Genomic DNA, 22,940 nt, shown 5'->3' on the forward strand with positions numbered 1-22,940 from the left:
TACAATTGCCTTTTGGTTTGAGGCGCCTAATTAAGTAATTCCATTTATATTTATGCAATTAGTGGTTATAAAATCCATGCTACACTTAATTGTAAATACATGCATTACATTCAAGTCATCGATCGATCAATCAATCAATGTTTTACTGGCGAGATTTAAGAGTTTTATAGGCCCCTTCTTTTGAAGTATTTGTTTGCCCAGCAATAGGTATTATATGGAGTGCTACAATTCTAACAATTAAGTTACATTCAAATCTAATTGGCCCATAGAAGTCGTTATACGTGCATTATATAGGGATAAGTATAAAGAAATTAATAAATATCTAGCAAAAAGCAACGAAAAATTAGGGAAAATAGGAACTTAGGCGACAAAAGCAGATATTCTTTTAAAAATAAAATCTCCAATGAATATTTATCTAAAATATTTACATACAAATCTTTCAACAGGTACTAAAGTTAACAATCCTTTAAGTATTTTCCAAAAGTTATAGGTTATCAGTTCATAATACATTTATTCCAAACAGATATAAAAGCAAAAACATAAGCATTTTCAAAGTGTGCTTAATTTATAAATCAATAAACGAAATAAAAAACTCTAGAATTATCGTATAAAAATATGAAATCAAAGCCGACTTGAACTTTAAGCAGTTATACAATTACCTAATTCTACAATTTTCTATAAATTTATTTACCCAAATATGTTTTAAATGAAGGTATACTTCAATATTCAATTCATCATCTCAGCCGCCTTCCATTAACTTTTATATTCTAAAATAACTCTTGGGAAAAATCCAAAACTCTGTATACAGGACTCTCACGCCGATTGAGTAATCCTTAGCATAATTCTAGAAAATTTTCGTCTTCTCTTTCAGTTAAAAATAATAAAAATGATATTCATTGATCACTTAGGCCTTACCTTTTCGGGACAAATCATAAAACTTTCAATGTCGCGTCAAATAATTAGAAATGCATTCAGTTGGCACAAAAGATGGAGAAATATTCACACAGACCAGAAAACAGAATGCTGCCTCAGCCGGCAGCAGTTGGCCTCGAAGGTACTTAAGTCTCACTTATTAACGCTCCTTACAAAACTGGTTCGAACTTGATCAAACAAAAAACCCCTTAATGCCCAAAACAAAAACAAATTGTAAAAACAGGACAAAAACTTTTATGATCCCGCGAACGCGACCTAGAACAGAGGCCAAAAGGATCGCGCGATCTTTTCTACCTCTGGAGACACTAAATAAGGCGTTTTTGGGTGGGTGGTTGGTTGCATATTTGGGCCTATTTGGGTATGGTCATAAAGTTCACACTGTAATTAGGCAGCCGCAGCCCACTTTTTCTCTTCCATTTCATTTTTTTTTTTGCAAATCGTCAACATTTCAAAGGAATTTACTGCCCGGGATGGGCAAGAAGGGTAGGATAAAGACGTGTACGCGTTTTTTTCCCCTCGGGTGTTTTGACCAAACAGGCCAAATCATGTAACAGGACATAATATTACCCAGAAGTCATTAGGGGTTCAAATATATGTATGATCTGAGCAAAAGTTATTTAATGGCATATCAAAAATATATAATGTTTACAACTACAACCTTCTAGAATATAAATCTATCTTTTGTAGTTGTATATCATCTCTTTGTTAGCTATAAATCAGTGTTCTTTAATGGTTTGATGTTTAACATTAAAAATTGGGCATTCTGACAGACACATATAGTAAATATTTTAAACTGAACAAGATGCTTTATTAAAGAATAAGAGGATATATATACCTACTAATGGACATAAGTATTTGGACATTATATACCTTTTGCATAGATAGCTTGTCTTCCTTTCTAATGATTAATAATGGCATATAATTTTGACAAAAAAAAAATCTTATAATATTCACAACATGCATGCCAAAAATTTGACGACTCCTTTTATTTATTTATTTTTTCAAGAATATGTAAAGGGACAATGTAGATTTTTGGGTCTAAACGTAAAGTACATAAAGTCGGACTATATAAAACAATGTGAAATATCCAAATAAAACTGTAGACATTTTGATTAAAACAATCTTCGCAATGAAAGATAGTAATAATAATTTTATTGGTTAAGTTTGTATAAAAATATAGTCATAAGATTAAGTATTTTTATACGATATTTCATTTAATTTAGTCTGTACATATGCATTTTCTCAATTCCATTTGAAATTACTTTTTATACTTACTTTTTTTGAAAAAACTATCTCATTCTTAGAATTACAATTCTAGAAATAGTACCAACATGTTATATAGAGCATTATACTTCGCCAACATATTTAAGCAATACTTAATTTAATGAAATATGTTTACATATTTATTTAAAAATACCTTAAAGTTGATCTGATCACAGTAGATCTAATAGTAAACTTGTAAATACTAAAGTTATCATTCCCACGAAATGATATTTAGGACACTGTTTTCTCCAAGTTATTTTCAATGTTAGCTACTTATGTATAATGAATATTTATAAAATAAATATTTATCAACAATACATAAATTTGTGAGCCTAAATTGAACACAATGTTTCTTGTTATCCGTATTACAAACTTTTATTACGAAAAAAAGAAAAACATACAAACAGATAACTTTAGGGAAATCCCATATATTTTATATATATAAATAAAAGACAATTATATATTTATTAGATACACTTGCCATGTATATCTTTGAGTTCGTCTAGAAAAATAACTACATATAAACATTTTCATGTCTTCTAATTATTAAAAAAAAAAAAAAACGAGCTTAATAAACAAAAAATCCTAAAAGAAAACAAAAGCAAAATAGGACTCCTCAAAAGTCTCCGTACACTCTAGTTATTCCGCGTACAAACTGTATGTAATGTCTATTTAATAAAGTTATTGTCATGCGACTTTTTTATAGGCTAATTCAAGTGTAACAAAAATTCATTGAATTCTTGAAATGCGATTCATAATAGACATAGTCGATGAATCAACAAGTCCAAAAGTAACTAATTCTGCTGACTTGTTTAAAGTGAATTTAATTTCAAAGATTTATGTTCGTCATTTTATGATAATACCTAAATTTCGATATTTTTATAATTTATTAATTTATTATTCTATGCAGAGAATTCGTAATAATAGCAGTTCCATTAAGAGAATATTTCACATTTTAACTCTTTACTCATTTTGTAATCAATCCTTTCTAAATGCATTCTCCATTAGACCATCGCCATAAATTAGAATATCTTGAAAAAGTGACATCAACAACTTATAAAACAAAAAGAGACAGAAAAAACAACGTTATTTTAAAACCACAATTAAGTTAATAAGTCCATAAAGAAAGCAATGCAAAGCGCCACGGGCCATAAAGCAGCCTCCAAAAACCAAAAAACTCAAGAGGCAATTAGCCCAAGTCTGATGGAGTTAAATAAATACATAGAAGAACTATGGCCAATGGAAATGCCGTCGCCTAGCATACAACCAGATGTTATTTCATATATATGTACACATCATACAAATATGTGTCCATATATACATATATTTACCGTCGCCAGACGAAAAATGAGGTTTCGCTTGATTGGCTCATCAGGTTTTATTTCGTTTTCATTCCACTTCTTTTTTTTTTTTTTTTTTTTTGTCGCGCGGCCTTTGCTTGTCGGTTCATTTAACGTTGAAGAGTTTTATTAGTGTATGAGACCCCGGTATAGCGCCCCAAGCCCCCTTCATTCAACAGCCATATCTTCACCAAATGTCCGGGCAAGTGCATTTTGCGTTGTTGTAGCATTCGTATTTATGTATCGTATGTATGGAGGAAAACGGCCTTTATGGATGCCGCGACATTAGCGATAAAATATCTTTGTTAATAAAACAAATTAAAATTTCAGGCTCTGACTGGCTCTATGGCATAAACGGGCGGCATACAGAAAGGGAAAGGAACCGAAAAACGAAAAACCCAAAATATATTTTTAGATTTGGAAATTGGCACACTAAGATTTCGACAGATATTATGACGTTGTGTATTAAATTTAATAGTTTTTGTTTTAACTTTGATAAAACAAATTTGTCTCTATGATATAAAATTTATTTGTTTAGTTTCTGATTTTAATAGATCTAGAGATTCTTAATAACTTCCTCTATAATTATTTCGGTATGGAATAGTTTAAATGGTTTACAAACTTCGTACGAATTTTTATTTTTAACAAAACTAAAATAAATATCAAAGAAGAAAAATAGTCTTGTAAATAAAATATTTGGGTTCTATTAGTATACAATTTCTCCGTATCTTTTCGTCTTTTGAAATTTATCTTAAGTGTTTCTATGGTAAACAAGTTCACCTTATAAAAACTTTAATTGGCTTATTCCAATTGAATCTCTACAGATTATATATAGTCGTCCGATGTAAAGGTTTATATTAACTTATAAACTATAGTTTTTACTTTTTGTTTAGATGATTTAGAAGCAGAATTTCCAATCTAAATGAAAAAGCAAAATAAAGCAGATAAATATATCTGCATTATATCTGCATATCATTAGATTTTAATCATAAAATAATTCCATCTTGAAATCGATATTATACTAAACCATTATTACTAATCATTTTTAAAATGATTTGATCAATCAATTTAGGCTCAATTTGCATTTAAAAGGTTGAATTTGTTTGTTTCCACATTAAATGAATTTTCAAAATTTTAAAAAACTCTAAATCTTCATTATTTGTTTTGTTATATATTAATCGATTTAAAAACTTACTAGGTTTTGGAGGTAACTTTCCATACATATACATATGTGCGCACATAAGTATTAGATAGATACCTTAAATTATTTAAGTCTTCCTGATTTTTAATTCATTCAGCCTTACCACATAATTTTTGACAAAGGAGATTGCATTTTAACACAATTTACTTCCTTTTAAATTCCAAAAGTTATAGCGTCGAGTGAAATATATAGAAGTTAGGGGGATGGCTATTTAAATTTGGTTTTTAAAACGCAATGGGGGTCATTAGATATAGTTCTCTGATCTAGTTCAATACGTGAAACGTTCAGTAAAAAAAGAAAGCAAAAACCCATAGCATAATCTATTTAATAAGCACAGGAAAATGCATCACATTTAATTCAGAATGTAAAAATTGATAATTGTAAATGTTTGTTCTTTTAACTGTTCTAAGTTTTTCACATAATGTGAGCAAATAAATCAATACCTGTCAAGTTTAGCCACATCAATTTTGTCTTTTGTCAGCAAAAATTGATATGTTTAGTTTAGTTTAGTGTCCGGTTTTAATAGATCTATAGATTCTTAATATAAGTGTCTTTAAATAACTTCCTCTATTATTATTTTAAGGTTTAACTTCATATAAATCTATGCAGTTATATGCATATATATTCCTGCATTGTAAAGCACATCTTGTCTTTGTCTTTTCTCAACTTAATGTCTTCATAATATCTCTTAAACATTAGGCCATATACACATAAAATACAATTGTTAGTATTTTCTTTTCATTTTATAAAAATACATTTCCAAGTTTATTTTATATTTTTACAATTGGAATTTTATTCCTAAATTAGAGAAATTTTTATAATTACAAGTTTTTTTGCCAAATAATTTGATTAGAATAAAAAGTAGAACTAGTTGTTTTTAATTTGTAAGTTTTTTATATAATATACATATATGTATCATCGTTAAAAAGTTAAACAAAATTAACAACTTGTTAAAAAAAAATATATATATAGGAATATGAGACAGAATTGTTCAGAAAAAGGAAAAACTAGTTCTGAATCGACACTTAAAATCAAATCAAATACAAAAGAAATTTCACTTTGATCTCTCGTTTAATAATTTTGGTCAAATGCAAAGTGCACAGTAAAAGAAAAACAGTTCAACATGCCACATTAAAAAAGAAAAAAAGGAATATGTATACATACATATAATCTCCCAATAACCACAAAAGCGCACAGTATAAAAAAGAAATATATATATATTAAAAAATTGAACAACTTCTCCTTTTACAATAAGGGGATGGGTAACAAGGTAACAGTTACCGATTTTAAAAAGCGTATAAAAATATAATTATTTGTAATCAACAGGTAGTCAAAATTGAAATCGAATTTAAATGGCAAGTTGACTGAAAGGAAGATGGCCCCATAGATCGTTAAACAAAATCCGAATACAAAAGGCAGTGCGGATTTTGGTCGTATAATCGGACTATCAATGTACTATCTTGTATTGATATTAAATTTTGTTTTAAATCTGAATCATAATTCCAACTTTGACCATAGTAATCTTTAGGGGAAGTCTAGTATATACACAGACGATGCTTGGTGGTTTATTGTAATCGGTTTCTTGTTTGTTTATGCCGAGCCGAGTACCTCGTTGAGAATCATCTCTCGCGTCATTAGCTGTCCATTGTTGACTCGCGTTCTTGATCGGCTGCGACTTAATTGCGCTCTACGTTCAGCACCTGCAGGTCGCTGTCGACGCGCCTGCCGATTGCGTTGTCCAAACGCTGAGCCCGTTTGCAATGCCTCCAAGAGACTATCCATAACGCCCTCTTGAGCCTGGGCTGAATCCATATCGACAACCGCGAGTTTACGTTGCTGGCGTTCCATTTGCTCGCGCAACGATTGCTCTCGTGCCTCCTGCATGCGTCGTTTCTTTTCCAACTCTTCGCGGACGCGAACATTCTCATTGTAAGCAGATTGGAAGGCATCCTTGAACGTTTTAATATCGCCAAAGAATTCTTCCATAGTATATTTACTCGGATCGAAAGCATAATACTCGCTAAGGTCCTTGAACAGCTTCTCCATTTGGACTTGCATTTTACCTGAAGACACAAATACATGTAAATTAGTTAAAATTTCCATTTTAAACTCAAAGTGGTCTAAAACTCACCCAAGACATCGACTTGTTGACGGCATTCGGCGGCAAACTTGCCCATCACCTCGCTAAACTTGTCATCATCGCATTGAGGTACTTTATTGTTTTGCAAATCGGTTTCCAAATTCTTTACCGCCGAATTCATTTGCCTCATGGACTTTTGTATGGCATCCATATTCACACGCGACGCTTTATCCACATGCGACAAATCATCATAGAAATTGAGACAATCTGGGAACTTTTTCTCCACTAAATCGGCCAGATAGTGTAGCAAAGTTTGCTTATTATCCGAGTCCTTGGTATTGGTTAGTTTGGTTAGATAACTGATTTCAAAACCGAATGCTGCCTCATTCTTTGATCCAGTATTCATATAATTGCCCAACAGTAGAATAAGTTCAAGAATTTTGGAGAACTTTTTGCTACTGCGAACCTCCTCACATGCCGCCGTTCCGGACACAATATCCGGCTTGATATCCTGTACCATGTCAGCGTATGTAAGCTTAAAGTTAAGATTGTGCAGGCGTGGAGACAAGCGTTTAATTTCACCTGAAAAAAGAACAAAGTTATCAAATAAAAGGGAATCTTGTTATTGCTTCAGAGATTTTCTTACCAATGGTAGCAGCAAACTGTTCAATGGGAGGCAATTGTTCACCTTTGTTCTTAATCTCTTGCAATCTCTTCAGTTGCTCTGGTGGCGGTAAATATTGTATCAAATTTTGTAGTATATTGGAGGATAAAATATCCGTATCACAGCGGAGCAGACAAATCTTGATCTGTTCATAGGATAAATGTTTGAGAGAGCCACCCAATAGGATGGCTAGATTCTGGGCAGACTTTGAATCCAAAACACGCAGATCAACGGTCTTTTTGGTTAGTGTTGTGGGCTTGTCCACAGAATCCTTCTGTTCCTTTTTCACAGGTTTGGATGAGAACTTAAGGGCCAGCTCTTGTAGGAAATCATCTTGAGCCAACTTATCCTCTTGGCATTTAACCCAAAAGGCTTTCTCAGACATTTTCGTGGGCAAAATGGCTTTCCAGTTGGCACGCTTCATTGGATTCTTGACATCATATTTCTTTTTCGGCTTCAGTCCATGTGGTAGCACGGGAACCATTGGTCCCATCATCATGGGTGGTGGCGGTGGACCACCAGGTCGTATCATGCCAGGCATCGGTGGCGGTGGTGGCCCACCACCCATTCCCGGCGGAGGAGGTGGCGGTGGAGGTCCTCCAGCTTTTCCAGGCATTGGCGGTGGTGGCGGCGGGGGTGGTCCTCCAGGACCACGACCCGGCATGGGTGGCGGTGGAGGTGGGGGTGCTCCACCTCCTTTTCCTTTCGGCATTGGTATATCAACTTTTGGTAGTTTATTAGGTGATGGAGCCGCCACACCATTCGCTTCCATTAATTTGACTTTCTCCTCGAGATGAGCCGCTTTAGCCTCAGCCTCCTGCTTGGCACTTTCCAGTTGCTCAATCTTCTTCTCATACTCCTCGGAACGTTTCGATTCTTTGGCCTTGGCTTTCTCAACCATGTCATCGAGTAGAAGGGACGTGTCTATATTAAAATTTCGATTCTCGAAATTCGGATCACAGTAGCCCTTGTGGAAGACAATCTGTGAAATGCATTCCTCAATCAATTGATAATAAGCTGGCCTAAAGTAAAAATCATCACGTATGTATAACAAATGCTGAAGAATCGACAGGAAATATGGTTCCGATGTTGTATCGGTCACCAGATTCTTAAGGACATCGAAACAATCCTGGGCATCATCCATATTGAATGTGACATTATCGAAACGTTGAACAAACTCCTCAAAATCATCCTCTCTGATCTCATTGAAGATTTTGAAATGCTGCTGCAATGCCTCATTATTGCTAGTCTCGACAATTTGTTTAAATTCATCGAAACGTTCATACAATCCCATTCGCATAATCTCGCAGCGCAAGTGCAAACGGAAATTCAAATCTGATGGCGTGTTTGTCAGTGTGTTTATAAAGATCAAACTATGACATGCCAATTCTCTCTTAGGATCCTGCTTATCGGACGCAAACAGAGCATCGACAATTGGTCGAAATCTTTCGCTGGATTTATACGATGTGGCCGCTATTGTCGTAATGGCACGCAACACCTTCTCATAGCCGTTTCTCTCGTAGACAATGCAAAACGAGGCCAACAATTTCAATGCCTCGCACATGGTCTGCGGCCTGCGGGGATCCAGTGACTGGGCCAAATGCAAGATCACACTGTGCTGATCGGGTGTCAATACAACATTAAGACCCCATGTATTATTCATAATGGCCTTCAGGCAGCGCACAGCTTCGAATTCAATGCGATCATAGGTTCGATCCTTTTTGGCTTTCGTCAGGAGTTTCTCGATCTGTCCGATGCCCGCTTCACCGAATTCCCGACACCATGAGATGGGATTACTTGTGAGTGCCACACGCAATGATTCCACGCATTGATAGATTTTATTCTCGCTATGTTCGCCATTCTGCAGATATTCAATGTAGTCGTTGGGCTTCTCGAAACGAGAGTTGGCGCTGCGCTCCAGTGAGTTTTTACCTGCAATTTAAGAAGAGAAATATTAGTAATGAGAAAAGTACTTAATATTTACATACATTGAAGTTTTATGAATTGTAAAATAAAAGTTGTGCAATTTTCACGTAAGAACATTAAGTAAAAATAATCAGAAAGGTGCACAAAGTACTTAATTGTTCTCGAAAAACCCTGCACTACCCATATCCACAGTGCTGTCGAATTGTAAGCGAACACGTAATCCAAAAATATGGTTTCCTGCTCTGACTCAGATATACAGTACTGTAGGGTCAAATAGAGTAATACGATAAATCATTTTACAGTATTACCACAGACTCACTCTTTCTTTAATGTCCTCAAAATCAGTTCGTCTCTCACATAAAACACAACAAGCCACAGTTTGTAACTCTTGCAACACATATAGTCATCAAAAAAATGTAAGAGGTAGGTCAGAAAACAATCAAACAAGGGAATCAATGAACACGTGAGTCATTGAACAACTGAACAATTGATAGAACAAGAAATGTTAATAAGTCATCAAAGAAAGTTCAATACACTCATAGGTATAGCCAATCTAATGAAATTGGTATTGAAGACTACCAAGTAAAGAAATAAATATTAATAACTAAGCATTTACAGAAAACATTTTGATAGGTTTTTTTTTTTTCTAAATATCATTAAATTATGATTAAAGTTTTGAAAAATTTCAATATTTTTTTGGTTTTAATAACAAATCTGGATGGTTTAAGTTTTTAAAAATTGTTAGGCCTTTACTGCATTTAACAGATTTAAGTATTTAATTGTTATCATTAACCTGCCAACAATATGTTTCTATACAAATCGTTTTACATTTCAGTTAAAAAGATCTCTTAGCCTCTATTTTTATCAATATTGATAGAAATTTCAAAAAGTATAGCCAAAATCTGTGTCAAATCTATAAACATTGGCATTTTTTTTGGGATGAATCATGCGACTGTACGGCAAATAGCATTATCTTCATGACTTGTACTAGTTCACATTCGTATTCTTATCTAAGTAGTACAAAGAAAATTATCGAAACCCATTAAAATTCAATTTCAATTAACAATTGGCACGGCCACACAGCGGGGCACACCTTGCATTTGAACCACCAAACAAAACCGAATTGGCCAAAAAAAAACAAGATAAATAATAAAAACGTTAGCCGCGCTCTTGATCCAACTACGTAACTGTTTTATTAATTAACTCAAACGGCAAGCGAAGCGTGTTAATGAACAGCTTTTTTTCGCATATCGAAACAAAAACAATTCGGAACGGTTTTTTGTTGGGTAAAGAAGAGGGTTCTGCCACAATAATCATCGCAGGTAATGAAGGATGGGGGAGGGAAACGGAGGCAGCAGGCAAGTGGAAGGTAAGTAGACACACGTAAAGGTGTTTGCTTTTATTTTTATACCCTATACTACAATCAGTATCAGTATACACTTTGTAAAAAGTCACATACACTTTTAAAGAAAATGTTTGAAAATAATTTTCTTCAGTTTTTTCCAATGTTTAAATGTGAAAAAAATAGTCAAATAAAATTCATATTTCTACTTTAATTTCACAGTAAATAAAGAAGTTTTAATTTCCGTATTGATAATATATTTTGGAAAATGTATATCCATGGTGAAAAAAAGCAAATTTTTTCTTGAAAGTATAATAGAGTTAACTATATGGCCTTTTAGCAAAGGCATGCGTAGTCACAGGACATCTACCAATTATTTCAGGACATATATTTTGTTTCTTCCAGAAAAAGGACTATCAATCTTCATTCAAAACCTTCTAAAATTTTGTCAAAAATATTATATCGGAATTGACCACAAAAAAATCCTGAAAATCCATTTTATTCTTTATCTACAGGAGATAGTAGATTCATTTATATTTAATCCATCCTCTAAGATATCTAATCTAACTAAGCAAAGCTACAATATTTCTATAATTCATTTATTTCATCAAATTATGTTTAAAAAAACTAAAATATTAAAAAAAAAAATTGTTTTCCAATATGACCAAAGAGAGTATTATCTGAGTCGGTGCAATTGTAGACAATCGGTTGGCCTATCTGACACACTTGACACCTCGCACCTCTCCTTACCATCTTTTTAAAGTTTATTGCCCATCATCAGAATTTATTTTCAGCTGCTTTTGTCATACTTTTTTCCACATTTACGTTGCATTTATTGGAAAAAATCACAAGAGATGTTTGCCTTGTGGGTTAAGCTCTTTTTCTTGATCTCTCTCACTCACTCTCTTGATCTTTTCATATATAGTTGACGTAATTGAAATTGTATAATATGCATACTAAATGTCATTTTCATTTCAATGTCTTTTTGAGAATTGTGTATATAGATGTATATGTACATATATACTTATAACAAGCTTTTGTCACGCATTCTGATAAACATATATATGTACATATATGGGGAAAAGTCAAGGTTTACAGAGACCCCAAAGAAACCGTTACATGCGATAAGAGAGAGAGAGGCCAAAGAAACTCTACAAAGATGAATTTTTTTTTAACACTTGATAATGGACCCCAACAAAGTGGAGGGAAAAAAGTTTACTGAAGCGCAACCAAAAACCAAGAACTGAAAAGTTTAAGTTACTTGAAAATATAGTGTGAACAATCATAGATAATGAGCCGGAAGTCGACTTACGGATACCCCATAGTTTTAAACACTCGATAAAATGTGCTTCTAAAGTTTTTAATTCTAGCTACAAAGTGAAAATAAAAGTGTATTGATGCTATAAAACTTACTATTGAAATTTAAAATATGTTTAAGCTAAGTGATCGTGACTATAAGATATAAGATCTCTATTTCTATATTTTGAAATGTTTAAATACCATAAAGAGTGCAAAGCAAAAAATAGGACTTAAATAAAATAAATTGGGTGCATTTGGTGGTATTTATCTTTAATGCAGAGAGGACTATGGGACGTATAAGTGATATGACCACATATTCTTTCTTTCTCGTTCTATTTTTGCTTTTACATTTATGAAGAATTGACTATTATATTACTTTCACACTACCAAACACATCAAACATTATTTAATACCTAATGTCTAGATTTATAATTGTTAGAAATTTTAAAGTACCTGTCAACAATCTCCTATGTATTTTAGGATGATGTCACTTGGATTCAATTTTATAAACTAATATAGAAGAAATAATTGTTTGCTTACTAGTCATTCGCGTAACTATTTTAAAGTAATCTATCGTTTAAGCACTTGTAACGATATTGTTTATAAAATGCAATCGATTTGGCAGACTTTGAATTGATCGAATAATAACTATAATACATAATACATACTGTATAATGTGTGTCAGTATATCTGTATAAATATCGCTCTTTTTTTTGCATTTTAGCATTTGAAAAAATTATCTGTCACTATCACTTAAAAATAACAAAACTTTTTTGCATATGTTTTGATACAATTTAATGGATTTTAATTAAAGACATATATTTCTTTAAGTAAGAACTGAACCCAATAGATTTTTTAATACAGAATTTTACCTTAAAGATTCAAATATTAATTGTTTGACATTGAGATATTTTCATAAGTGTGCTTAAATCATTTACAACTAAAAAAAAAAGAAGCAAATATTGCATCTACTACAAGTTAAATTAGCTAAATAAATATATTTAGCAAATCGAATTGTTTGAAGGTTAAGCTCAAGATTCTTGAAATTATTCAAGTAGTTTATTATTTAAAAATAATCAAAATGTGTGTTAACAAATCAGAATAAAAAAAAAAAACATAAACAGCACATGAATCATGAATATGAAAACAAAAAGAAAAGCAAATTGTTAGACAAAAAAACACAAAAAAAAAAATTATAAATAAACAAAGCAAAAAGTTGTTTTTTTTTTACGCTTAGAAACGTCGCACACCCACACACACAAATAGATACCGTTACATGCAACAATATTGGCATTTATAATCTTATCACCAAGGAATGCGACAACAATGGAAAATTGGCAAAATGTGGCGGGAGAGGGGGGTAAATGACACAACTATTGGGGGGAAATCGATTCCATTACCTTTTAAGTGCATTAAAAGCATTTTTTGACGCTCCTCCTTGGATTTGGCCAAGAGCGGTTCCCGTTTATCCTTGGGTATATTCATATCATCGATAATTTCCAAAAATTTGGCTTCCAATTGTGCATCGTTCAAATCCTGTATATAACGCACCCAATCCTCGGCACCGGGTATCGCATTATTATCTGTGGAGGTGGGTCTGCCGCCATGAGTCAGAGTATTGCTGCTATAGCTGCCACCTTTCGTTTTCGAAGGTCTGCCAAAGAGGCTATCTAATATACCACCTCCGGTTGATTTCGTTTTCTCGTGCCGCGACATTCTGTTTTGGATATTAAAAGGAAAGTGTATGTAATTAGAAGGCATTTTCGTATTTAATAGTAAATGTTTAACAAACTTGTTTTTCTTGAGACGCATTTTGGTGAACCGTTAGTTGAAAACTAACTAATAGCAAAGGGCATTTTCTAGTGTGTAGTTGTTTAGAGACATGCGCGCAGCAGCATTTCTCTATAAAAGCCGCAGACAGCTGTTTTTTGTTTACATTTCATTTACACTTTGTTTTTTTGAAGTAGCCACCAGGGGCAGATCATGCCTTACAACAGGATTCAACTACAACTACAAATTATTACGATATCCATTAAACAAGACTCAAAAAATAATAATTCAAATAAATGAGGCTTTTATATTTTATCATGTATACTTAATAAATTTAATTTTAAATAAATATGTAAGTACATTTAATTGTTCGTTTTTCATATCAAATCAGTAAATAAAATTATTATAATAAAATTGATAATTTTTTTTTTAACATAAAATAATTTTTTAAAAAGTCTGTTATTTTAGCGATTTTTTGACACATTTCTCATTAAGTTTTTCTATTTAATTTTCCAAACTATTAAGGCTATTTATGGCTATAAACTAATGTTTCAAGTTGCAATACGAATTATAAGAGTTTACGAAAACAAAATTCCAATTTATATGAAGTTTAATATATTATGAGTTGTATGGTGTATGGAATTTTTACAAACAACCGAATTTTTACAAATTTTCGAGACTCGACTACAGTCGAGTATAATATATGTATATTTTTGTTTGGTCGAAAAATAATAATGTTCATTTAATTAACGATTTGTTTTAATTAATATTATAGCAATAAAAAATAATTGTTATTTATCATTTCAGAAATAAATTGAATACAAATAAAGCTTTCTGACTTTTTGGCCCAAAATTATGCAATTGCCTAATCCTCTCTAGTACAAAATCAAAAAAAATTTTTAATTATTCTTTTGATCTGATTAGTGATGGATGCTACACTAAATAGGTACATCATTATCAGCTGTTGGTTTATTTACAATTAACCAAAATGATTAGTGCCGCATTTATATAATTTCACCATGTGTATAACCATTCAATTAGCATGTAAATAGTGCCAGATGAAATTTAGGTGCAGCATGTGAAGCGTGAAAACTGTTTAATTAAATAATCAAAAACGAAACGAACAGCAACAGCAGTGACAGCAAAAAAAAAAAAACCATACATATATACATAGTATCTGAAACTAAACAAATTAGTTAAATGCATCAATTTATATATCAAATTTGCCGATGATGATGATGTGTTAATGATATAGAGGATAATTTTAAGTAGGCGAGAAAAGAATAACTTTTTGACGAATAATCAGTCTTTTGATTTACTGGATAGAAGGAAGAAGCATCTCATGGGATCTATGGGAATGCTTAGATTGGCAAATCTCTAACTAATGAATCATTAATGAAATCACATCAGTCAGGTAACAAAAAATATCTAAAAAAAAAAAAAAAAAAACAAAAAAAAAAGCAGACGATCTAGCTGCTCTATACGCTGGAATGAACGTTAACTGGTTTTTGTTGACTTATTCTTTTATGCCCTCCTGTATGGGCCAGGCCAACGAGATTTGATGTACATGTGTGTATATGTATTTGTTACGATTGGGCATGACACGCAGAGACAAATCATTCATAAAACAGAAACTTCAACTATTTATGAAAATGCTTAATAAAAAAAAAACCCATTAAACACCTATTAAACCTTAAGGTCTAAGTGGTCATATCATAAGATCAGAAATTAGTTGGTCTACAACGAAATTGCAAAGAAAATGGTTTTCTATTTCGATAAAAAACTTCGTTCAAAGTTTATCAGAAAACTTAAGTAGGCGAAATTGAAGGCAAATTTCTAAATATTAAAACTTTTCTACTTTCTCAAGACCCACAGAGTCTTGAGGATGAAAATGTATACATAACTTAATTTCTCTATTAACGACATTACCTAAAAAGCTTCTCCAGATCATTGTGAATGATGTGAATGTGGAATTTATGTTGTTGTTGTGCGTGAGTGTGTGTGGGTTGGAGTGGAGTAAAGGAGACAAGACAAGACTTATTCATGTGGCCGGGGCAACAATTTCTTTTCATTTCTTTTTCTATGCAGAGGAAATGCTTTCAACAAGCACATTTTCAAGCAATTGTTGGTGAAGGCAAAGGCCTTCTGGTAAAATAGTATTTTTTATATTGTTGTTTACATGCTACTGCATGAAATTCTTGTCCAGACTCCTCCTCCATGAGGCAGATGCATATTAGGCAGAACTATTGACAAGAGGGGAGGTAGCTCTGCTGGGAAAGAAAGAGAAACGACCGACCACCTTTATATTATAGTTGCAGTTGAAATCAAAAGCAAAACAAATGTACCGGAAGCTATATTACTTTATTGTGACGAAGTTTTAATACTCTTCTAATCCTTTACAAATATGGATAAACATAAATTTACGTTTTTTTAGTTGAAAAAAGAAATTTGAGTTTGTCATAACATAAAGTTTCAGTATACTTCTGACTATATATACATAGCTCCATTCTACCCCTGAAAGATTTTGAATTTTATTTCTCAACATAGTTTCGAATATTTTCTATCTTTAGACTTTGAGTGAGATTTTTGAAAAACTATTTTGTATACCTAAATTTAAATGTAATAATTAAAGACACAACAGTCTTCGTCTGATCATAACCAAAAAGGAAAGGGTATACGCATGTGCGTATGTAAACAAGATAGTGGCGCGCGTCTACGTTAAAATTTCAAACGGCAACGGCAAAAAATTCCAAGAAGAAGGCAAACAAATCGCCGTGTCTAAATCAAAAGAGAGGGAGAGAAAAAAAGAGACTCAAAACGAGAATTTATAAATGCGCTCACCTTCGCGTATTGCTTTTTGTTTTTGTAGTCGCCTCACTTTTGATTTTATTTTTCGGTGGTTTACGTCATAAGACTAAAAAGTAATGTCTTGACACACACACACAAACACAACCGCATACAAATCTATACGGAGCACTATCAAACGGCTTTTGTTGCTGTTGTTGTTTTTCAGAGTGCTTTGCCTCTAATTTTTTCTTTTTTGTTTGTTTTAAGACGCCTATGCCGCTGCGCAACACACTAGCTCCTTTCGTCAAATTATTAGACACCAATTTTTTTCCAATACATTACCTTTTTTGGTTTCTGTTTTTGCTTACTTTTTGAGTTTTCCTATTCGTTTTGGGTTTTTAGATTTTTAGCCACCACTTGTTGATCGCCCTGTCTCGCTTCCACTTAAGCGACACATGAAATATCGTATCGGTAGTCACACTCTCCTCGTTGTCCTCGTCGTATCGTTTATTAAGAAAAGCACTTGACTAATGCAGTATTCACAATTAGTTAGCACGTAGTTTAGACGCTTTTCCAATTGGTTTTGTTTTTATTGTTTTGCTTTCTGGTCGTTTTTTGTTGCGCGTTTTTAAACGTTCCACGCAAACTGAAAATTGTTAACTAGAGATGGGAGAAACCGTCGATCGCATTATCGATGTATCGGTATTTTTAAGCATTCGCGAAAATTGACTTTTTGTGGTATTTTAAAATTCATTTTATTTGAATTTTAAAGAGTCGCTGAAAAATTCTAATTAGTTATGAATTATTGTTATAATATATATATATTTTATGCATGTCTAGTTTATTTTAAAAATTTTTACACTTTAAATAGATGACAATTTTTTTGTGTCATCCTAAGTCAACGGTGTGGCAACTCTATTATATGCTCAGCTGTCTGATTGAGTTATTTCTGTTTGTCCGGTTAAAATTAAACTACTTCAATAAAATCATATCAATCAAAAAAAGAAAAATGCAAAGCGGAGCAGATGAACCTTCTGGTTCAATGTCAAATGGACGTAAGAATAATCGACCACCAGGATTACGCGGCAAGGAGATTGGCTTATACTACCGGAACCTTTCGCGTCAGCGTAAGAAGGAACGCGGTGAAGAACCTCCTCGCATACGTATGGGTACGGATTTGAGTTTGCCACCGGAGATTTTAAACAGGGTCAAGAGTTGCCTGGAGCGCTTTAAAATCGCACCAGCCGAACAGGAGTTCGATGTGGAGATCAATAATTATTTTCGTTATTTGTTAAATGTCAAATTTGAAGAATTTATTGATGAAAAAAAGAAAATGCATCAGGACATGGATTTTAGTGATTCCAGATTGGATAAAAAATTACTGACAGAATATGAAAAGCGTATGCAATTCAACCATCGCGATGAGCGTCAGAAGGCGCGTCTAAAACTGCCCACAATGGCATATAGCCAACATATTATAGAGGCAGTGAAGCAGAATCAGGTCATATTAATAGTGGGCAGCACGGGCTGTGGCAAGACCACCCAAGTGCCGCAAATCCTTTTGGATTACGAAATCTCCCAGCGCACAGGATCATCATGTCGCATTATATGCACTCAGCCGCGTCGAATTTCGGCCATAACTGTGTCGGAACGCGTGGCCTATGAACGTGGCGAAAACCTTGGCCAGTCGGTTGGCTATCAAATTCGTTTGGAGAGTTGCAAGGCCAGGGACCGTGGGTCTATTAATTTTTGCACAACAGGAGTACTCCTACAACAGATGCAGTCCGACCCTCTGTTGCACGGTGTTAGTGTCTTGATTTTAGATGAGATTCATGAGCGTAGCATGGAAACAGATATGTTAATGGCCCTACTTAAGGTTATATTGCCTCATCGCCCTGAACTTAAAGTCATCCTTATGAGCGCCACTGTTAAGGAACAGGATTTCTGTGATTATTTCAATAAATGTCCCATGTTTCGCATTGGGGGAGTAATGTTTCCCGTAGAAGTGCTCTATCTGGAGGATATTCTATCACTGACTGGCTACCAGTTTAAAAGTAAAAGTAATCGTCGCAGGAAACCCGAAGCTATACTGGAACACAAAAATATGGTGGAGCCCTATATACGGACTATACGTGGCAAATATGACAGTCGGGTTTTAGATGCTTTGCGTTTACCCGAGTCTGAAGGTTGTGAATGTATCGAGTTCATAGTGGACCTCATTTATTATATATGCGAACGAAAGCCAGAAGGGGCCATTCTTGTCTTTATGCCAAGTTTCGAAAGAATTTCGCAACTGTTTAATCTGCTAGAGAAACCAAAATCGCCAAAAGGAGAACATTGGCGTGATCAATTAATTCTCCATCCCCTGCATTCTTTGATGCCATCCGTAGAGCAGCAGGCAATTTTTCGACGTGTTCCACAAGGCAAACGTAAGGTGATCATATCCACGATTATAGCAGAAACCTCGGTTACCATCGATGATGTGGTGTATGTCATTAATACCGGACGCACCAAGACAAGCAGCTACGACATTGAAAGCAATATTCAAATGTTGGAAGAGGATTGGGTTACTCTGGCCAATACGCAACAGCGTAAGGGTCGTGCCGGCCGTGTAAGTCCTGGCATATGCTACAATCTCTTTAGTCGAGCCCGTGAGCATAGAATGGCCGAAATACCCACGCCAGAGATTCTACGTTGCAAATTGGAATCGATTATATTGAGTTTAAAGTTGCTACACATTGATGATCCTCATCAATTTTTGCAAACTGTGATAAATGCCCCGCCTAAAGAAGCTATTAATAATGGTATACAGTTACTGAAACGGTGAGTTCTGAAAATGATAAACAAAGAAAAATAACCTTTAATTGATTTTTAATTCCAGCATTGAATGTTTAGACTGCTCTGGCACTCTTACTCCACTGGGAATGCATTTGGCAAAGTTACCCATCGATCCACAAATGGGTAAAATGATCTTAATGTCGGCATTATTTGGTTGCCTTGATCCCATCACATCGGCGGCTGCGGCTTTATCGTATAAAACTCCCTTCTATTCCCCCCTGGGCCAGGAGAAACGTGCCGATGAAGTTAAACGTCAATTCGCCCGTAATATGCGCAGCGATCATTTAATGATACATAATACAGTTGTTTGTTTCCGTGAAACTCGGCAGGCTTGCCGTGAACGGGAATATTGTTATAATAATTTCTTAAGTATCACGACCTTAAATCAATTGGAACGCATGAAAAATCAATTCTCAGAGTCTCTACATAAATACAAGTAAATAATAGTAATAGCTTATTATATCTAAAATAACTCACTATATTATTTTAATTTTCAGATTCCTTAAATATGCAAATTGCCAACATCCTGACTCGAATAAAAATTCGGAAAAGATAACTCTATTACGTGCCATTATTGGAGCTGGCCTCTATCCCAATATGGCCCATTTACGGTAAGCTCTATAAATTGAAATAATTTTGAAAATTACTTATGAATGTTCTTTTGTCATTGCAGGAAAGCCCGTCAGTTAAAGAATCGTGTGCGTGCCATTCATCAAATGACCACGGATGATGGGCGACGTGTTAATTTCCATCCATCTTCTGTGAATAGTGGTGAATTTTCGTTTGAGTCTGGCTATTTTGTATATTTTCAACGTCAGAAATCAAATGATCTTTATCTGCTTGACTCTACCATGGTATTTCCCATGGCTTTACTCATATTTGGAGATGATGTTGCGATGGGAGTATATGAAAATATACCATATCTGTCTGTTGCCAAAACATATTAGTGAGTAAAAAAAAATAAATTTCCTAATCCGCTTAAATACATTTCCCCATTTTTCTTTTATGTAGTTTTAAATGCAATGAAGAAACCGCCAATTTAGTTATTGAATTGCGTGGAATGCTTAAAAGATTGCTACTTAAGCAAGCTCTTCATCCAGCTCCACTCAACGATTGTGGTGATGATAATTTCTTGCTGGAGGCAATCGAATTGATACTTTCGTTGGATGAGGTTGACGAAGGGGACTGTATGTCCGCGGAGGAGGAATTTTAATCTACATATGTCGGTACCAAAAATATTTTGTATGTATTTTTTTTTGTTTTGTTTCATATAAGTTAGTATATAAATAATTCATGTACCTATATATATATATCTTTATATATATAGATGCGCACTTCAAGAGGCATGCGATAACGAATATCAAAAATAAAGACAAATTCCGTTTGAATCCTATCTCATCTTTTTTCAAGAATCTTAATCATCCTCAAGCAATGCGAAAACATTTCGAGAACGTGGAGCTTCTTGTTCGGCTGTACATTCACTTTCATCAGCATTGGTTTCATCATTGGAACTATCCTCATCATCGTCATCGCTATCAGCAGCTGAGAATAAAAGAGAAGCAAATGATTTATTACAAATTTCAATACTTTCCAAATAAAACTTACTGTCCGAACAAACAGATGAAGTATCCTCATTGGTCTCCGATTCTGGTTCATCTAAATCAACCTGTTGATAATTTTTGACCTCCGCCAAATCGGGATGTTGCAACCATTTATCACGCTGCTCCTCGTAACCAGGTGGATAGAATTGTAAGACCAATTGTTGTTGGCCAGCCAGACACATGCGTAAAATATGATTTGCCGCCCGATAGCGATCTGGTCGTGCTGCTTTGGCCGTGAGAAAGCCTCGTTTATAGGCCCAAGCATCAGAAATGGCCACCGCTGACCATTCATCATAGTCCTCCGGCAAATGCAGTCGCAATAATTGTGGTAAATTTAAATGCTCGCTTAGTAGGCGAAGCGAACGATAAGGCACTGCCAACTGGGAGATGGGGAAACTTCCAAGCAGCACTTGCAATGACTTTGGTGTAGCTGATGGAAAAACCAGGCCAGGGCAATCACAGAGACGAACCAATGGCGTTAGGAATATAGTTTGGAAATGCTTTGTATGGCCCGGTGTGCGACTAACACTAACCACTTTACGTCCTTTCAATGCATTGATTAACGATGATTTACCCACGTTGGGGAAGCCAATACAACCAATGGTCGCGATGCCATTGTGATATTTCACATGCTCATGGGGTGTGGTATCGATGCTGCTGCTAATCTTTAATTCCCCCGTTACAGTGGCCACATCCTCCAGTATATCCAATTGCTCACTACGCATATCTTCGCGTATTTTTTGCTCCCATGCCGATAAATCCACTTCACCCTGTACATATCGCTGGCACTCTCGATATATATTATAGACGCCCTCCATGCTCCTGCGATGTGAAACTTGTGGTCCACGTTGATTGCCCTTACGGGAACGTGGTAAATACGATGCAAACAGAACAATCGGCAAATTGGGATAGTGTTCATTGAAATATGAGCGCCAAGCTACCACCACATCAGGCTCGACAAGATCCACCTTGTTGAAGACAACAATTGCATGCTTCTTTAACGTCTTGATTATGTAATCGTACAGGGATGGTGGAAACATCAATGCGGCGTAGCGCACATCCACTATGATTAGCAAAATATCGGAGAATTCCAAAACGCGCCACAATTGACGCCAAGTCTCCAAATTCAATTCGAATAGAGAGAGTTCTTTTATATCACCATTGCGTTGCTTCTTTTGCAATTCGTCTACATATTCCTAAAACGAAAGTATCGTCACTTAGGAAAAGAAGATCCTACAAACTAACCAATCCCACCTTAAAATAACGATTCTCGCTGCGATCAAGCTGCTCCTTAGAGCTACTCTCATTCAAGGGAGGGCGTATGGGAAAATTGAAATCTGTGAAATAGCGTCCATCCATTTCACGATCTTTGGCGCTGAGAATGTCCAATGGTTTGAAGCCCTCCTGTTTCATTTGCTCCACTTCTTTCTTGCTCTCCTGATAGAATTGCAGATTATAACGATTCACATTCTTGTTTCGATTACCACCGCGGCCAAATGGTTGTTCCATTAGCTTGCGTGAAGATTCTGGTGCCACATCGCTGTCTTCGTAGGACTCTTGAGTGCTGCGCAAATACTTTGGTGGTCCTGATGGATCACAAAAAAAACAAAAAACATAAGAATCGAACCGGCTAATCATCATCCGAAAAGAGTGTAGGGCGTAATAGAGGGGCGTTTAATTGTTACCTTTTGTGTTGCGTTTTTGCAGCAATTGATCCTTCTTTTTCTTGCCACTGAAGGCCACCTTGCGTCGCTGTTGAGGCATTACGAAATTGTAATTTTTTTTTAACTTATGTCAAAATGTAGGAGTTGGGATTTAATTTAATTTTTAATTGAAATCAAAGATGATGTTTCTGTTAGTGATGACAAGCTGATATTAAAAAGCCTTAAAGTTTGC

The 22,940-nt window shown here is 34.5% G+C and overlaps 3 protein-coding genes and 1 long non-coding RNA gene across 5 annotated transcripts; 1 reads left to right on the forward strand and 3 right to left on the reverse strand.

Annotated features, from left to right (window-relative positions):
* Positions 1-3,064: 3,064 nt before the first annotated feature.
* Positions 3,065-4,021, reverse strand: LOC124460270. Its single transcript, XR_006954194.1, has 2 exons — positions 3,528-4,021; positions 3,065-3,249 (listed from the first exon to the last, which is right to left on the reverse strand). It is a non-coding gene; the product is annotated as an uncharacterized LOC124460270 (long non-coding RNA).
* A 1,913-nt stretch (positions 4,022-5,934) lies between these two features.
* Positions 5,935-17,267, reverse strand: LOC6642697 (protein diaphanous). Of its 2 annotated transcripts, none has more exons than XM_023175620.2 (5): positions 16,974-17,267; positions 13,449-13,765; positions 7,464-9,413; positions 6,869-7,399; positions 5,935-6,800 (listed from the first exon to the last, which is right to left on the reverse strand). In XM_023175620.2, exons 2-5 carry the CDS (start codon positions 13,762-13,764, stop codon positions 6,328-6,330), a joined length of 3,270 nt encoding a protein of 1,089 aa, XP_023031388.1. In that variant the 5' UTR covers position 13,765; positions 16,974-17,267; the 3' UTR covers positions 5,935-6,327. The 2 variants fall into 2 exon arrangements, with proteins under 2 accessions (XP_023031388.1, XP_046866893.1); XM_047010937.1 differs by lacking the exon at positions 16,974-17,267 and adding an exon at positions 13,841-13,875.
* Positions 17,268-17,520: 253 nt separating this feature from the next.
* On the forward strand, positions 17,521-20,836 carry LOC6642698 (ATP-dependent DNA/RNA helicase DHX36). The gene is made up of 6 exons (XM_023175565.2): positions 17,521-19,428; positions 19,487-19,879; positions 19,941-20,054; positions 20,117-20,389; positions 20,455-20,685; positions 20,771-20,836. Exons 1-5 carry the CDS (start codon positions 17,528-17,530, stop codon positions 20,654-20,656), a joined length of 2,883 nt encoding a protein of 960 aa, XP_023031333.2. The 5' UTR covers positions 17,521-17,527; the 3' UTR covers positions 20,657-20,685; positions 20,771-20,836.
* Positions 20,680-22,903, reverse strand: LOC6642699 (guanine nucleotide-binding protein-like 1). Its single transcript, XM_002064965.4, has 4 exons — positions 22,730-22,903; positions 22,299-22,630; positions 21,049-22,240; positions 20,680-20,985 (listed from the first exon to the last, which is right to left on the reverse strand). The coding sequence occupies exons 1-4, from the start codon at positions 22,806-22,808 to the stop codon at positions 20,858-20,860; spliced, it is 1,731 nt and encodes a 576-aa protein (XP_002065001.1). The 5' UTR covers positions 22,809-22,903; the 3' UTR covers positions 20,680-20,857.
* Between the last annotated feature and the right edge of the window lie 37 nt (positions 22,904-22,940).

Source organism: Drosophila willistoni, assembly GCF_018902025.1.
Source record: "Drosophila willistoni isolate 14030-0811.24 chromosome 2R unlocalized genomic scaffold, UCI_dwil_1.1 Seg167, whole genome shotgun sequence".
NCBI classification, from domain to species: domain Eukaryota; kingdom Metazoa; phylum Arthropoda; class Insecta; order Diptera; family Drosophilidae; genus Drosophila; species Drosophila willistoni.

Bases quoted from the DNA above. Each gene is read 5' to 3' on its own strand.
- LOC6642697 (XM_047010937.1), bottom strand. From the start codon at position 13,860: ATGCGTCTCAAGAAAAACAA. The intron at 9,414-13,448 runs GTAATGGAATCG...CTTAAATTGCAG, and splicing joins GCTTTTAATGCACTTAAAAG to GTAAAAACTCACTGGAGCGC. The intron at 6,801-6,868 runs GTGAGTTTTAGA...TTGTGTCTTCAG, and splicing joins TCAACAAGTCGATGTCTTGG to GTAAAATGCAAGTCCAAATG.
- LOC6642699 (XM_002064965.4), bottom strand. From the start codon at position 22,808: ATGCCTCAACAGCGACGCAAGGTGGCCTTCAGTGGCAAGAAAAAGAAG. The intron at 22,631-22,729 runs GTAACAATTAAA...GTGATCCATCAG, and splicing joins GCAAAAACGCAACACAAAAG to GACCACCAAAGTATTTGCGC. The intron at 22,241-22,298 runs GTGGGATTGGTT...CTTTCGTTTTAG, and splicing joins GCGAGAATCGTTATTTTAAG to GAATATGTAGACGAATTGCA.
- LOC6642698 (XM_023175565.2), top strand. From the start codon at position 17,528: ATGCTCAGCTGTCTGATTGAGTTATTTCTGTTTGTCCGGTTAAAATTA. The intron at 19,429-19,486 runs GTGAGTTCTGAA...TTTTAATTCCAG, and splicing joins GGTATACAGTTACTGAAACG to CATTGAATGTTTAGACTGCT. The intron at 20,055-20,116 runs GTAAGCTCTATA...TTGTCATTGCAG, and splicing joins CCCAATATGGCCCATTTACG to GAAAGCCCGTCAGTTAAAGA.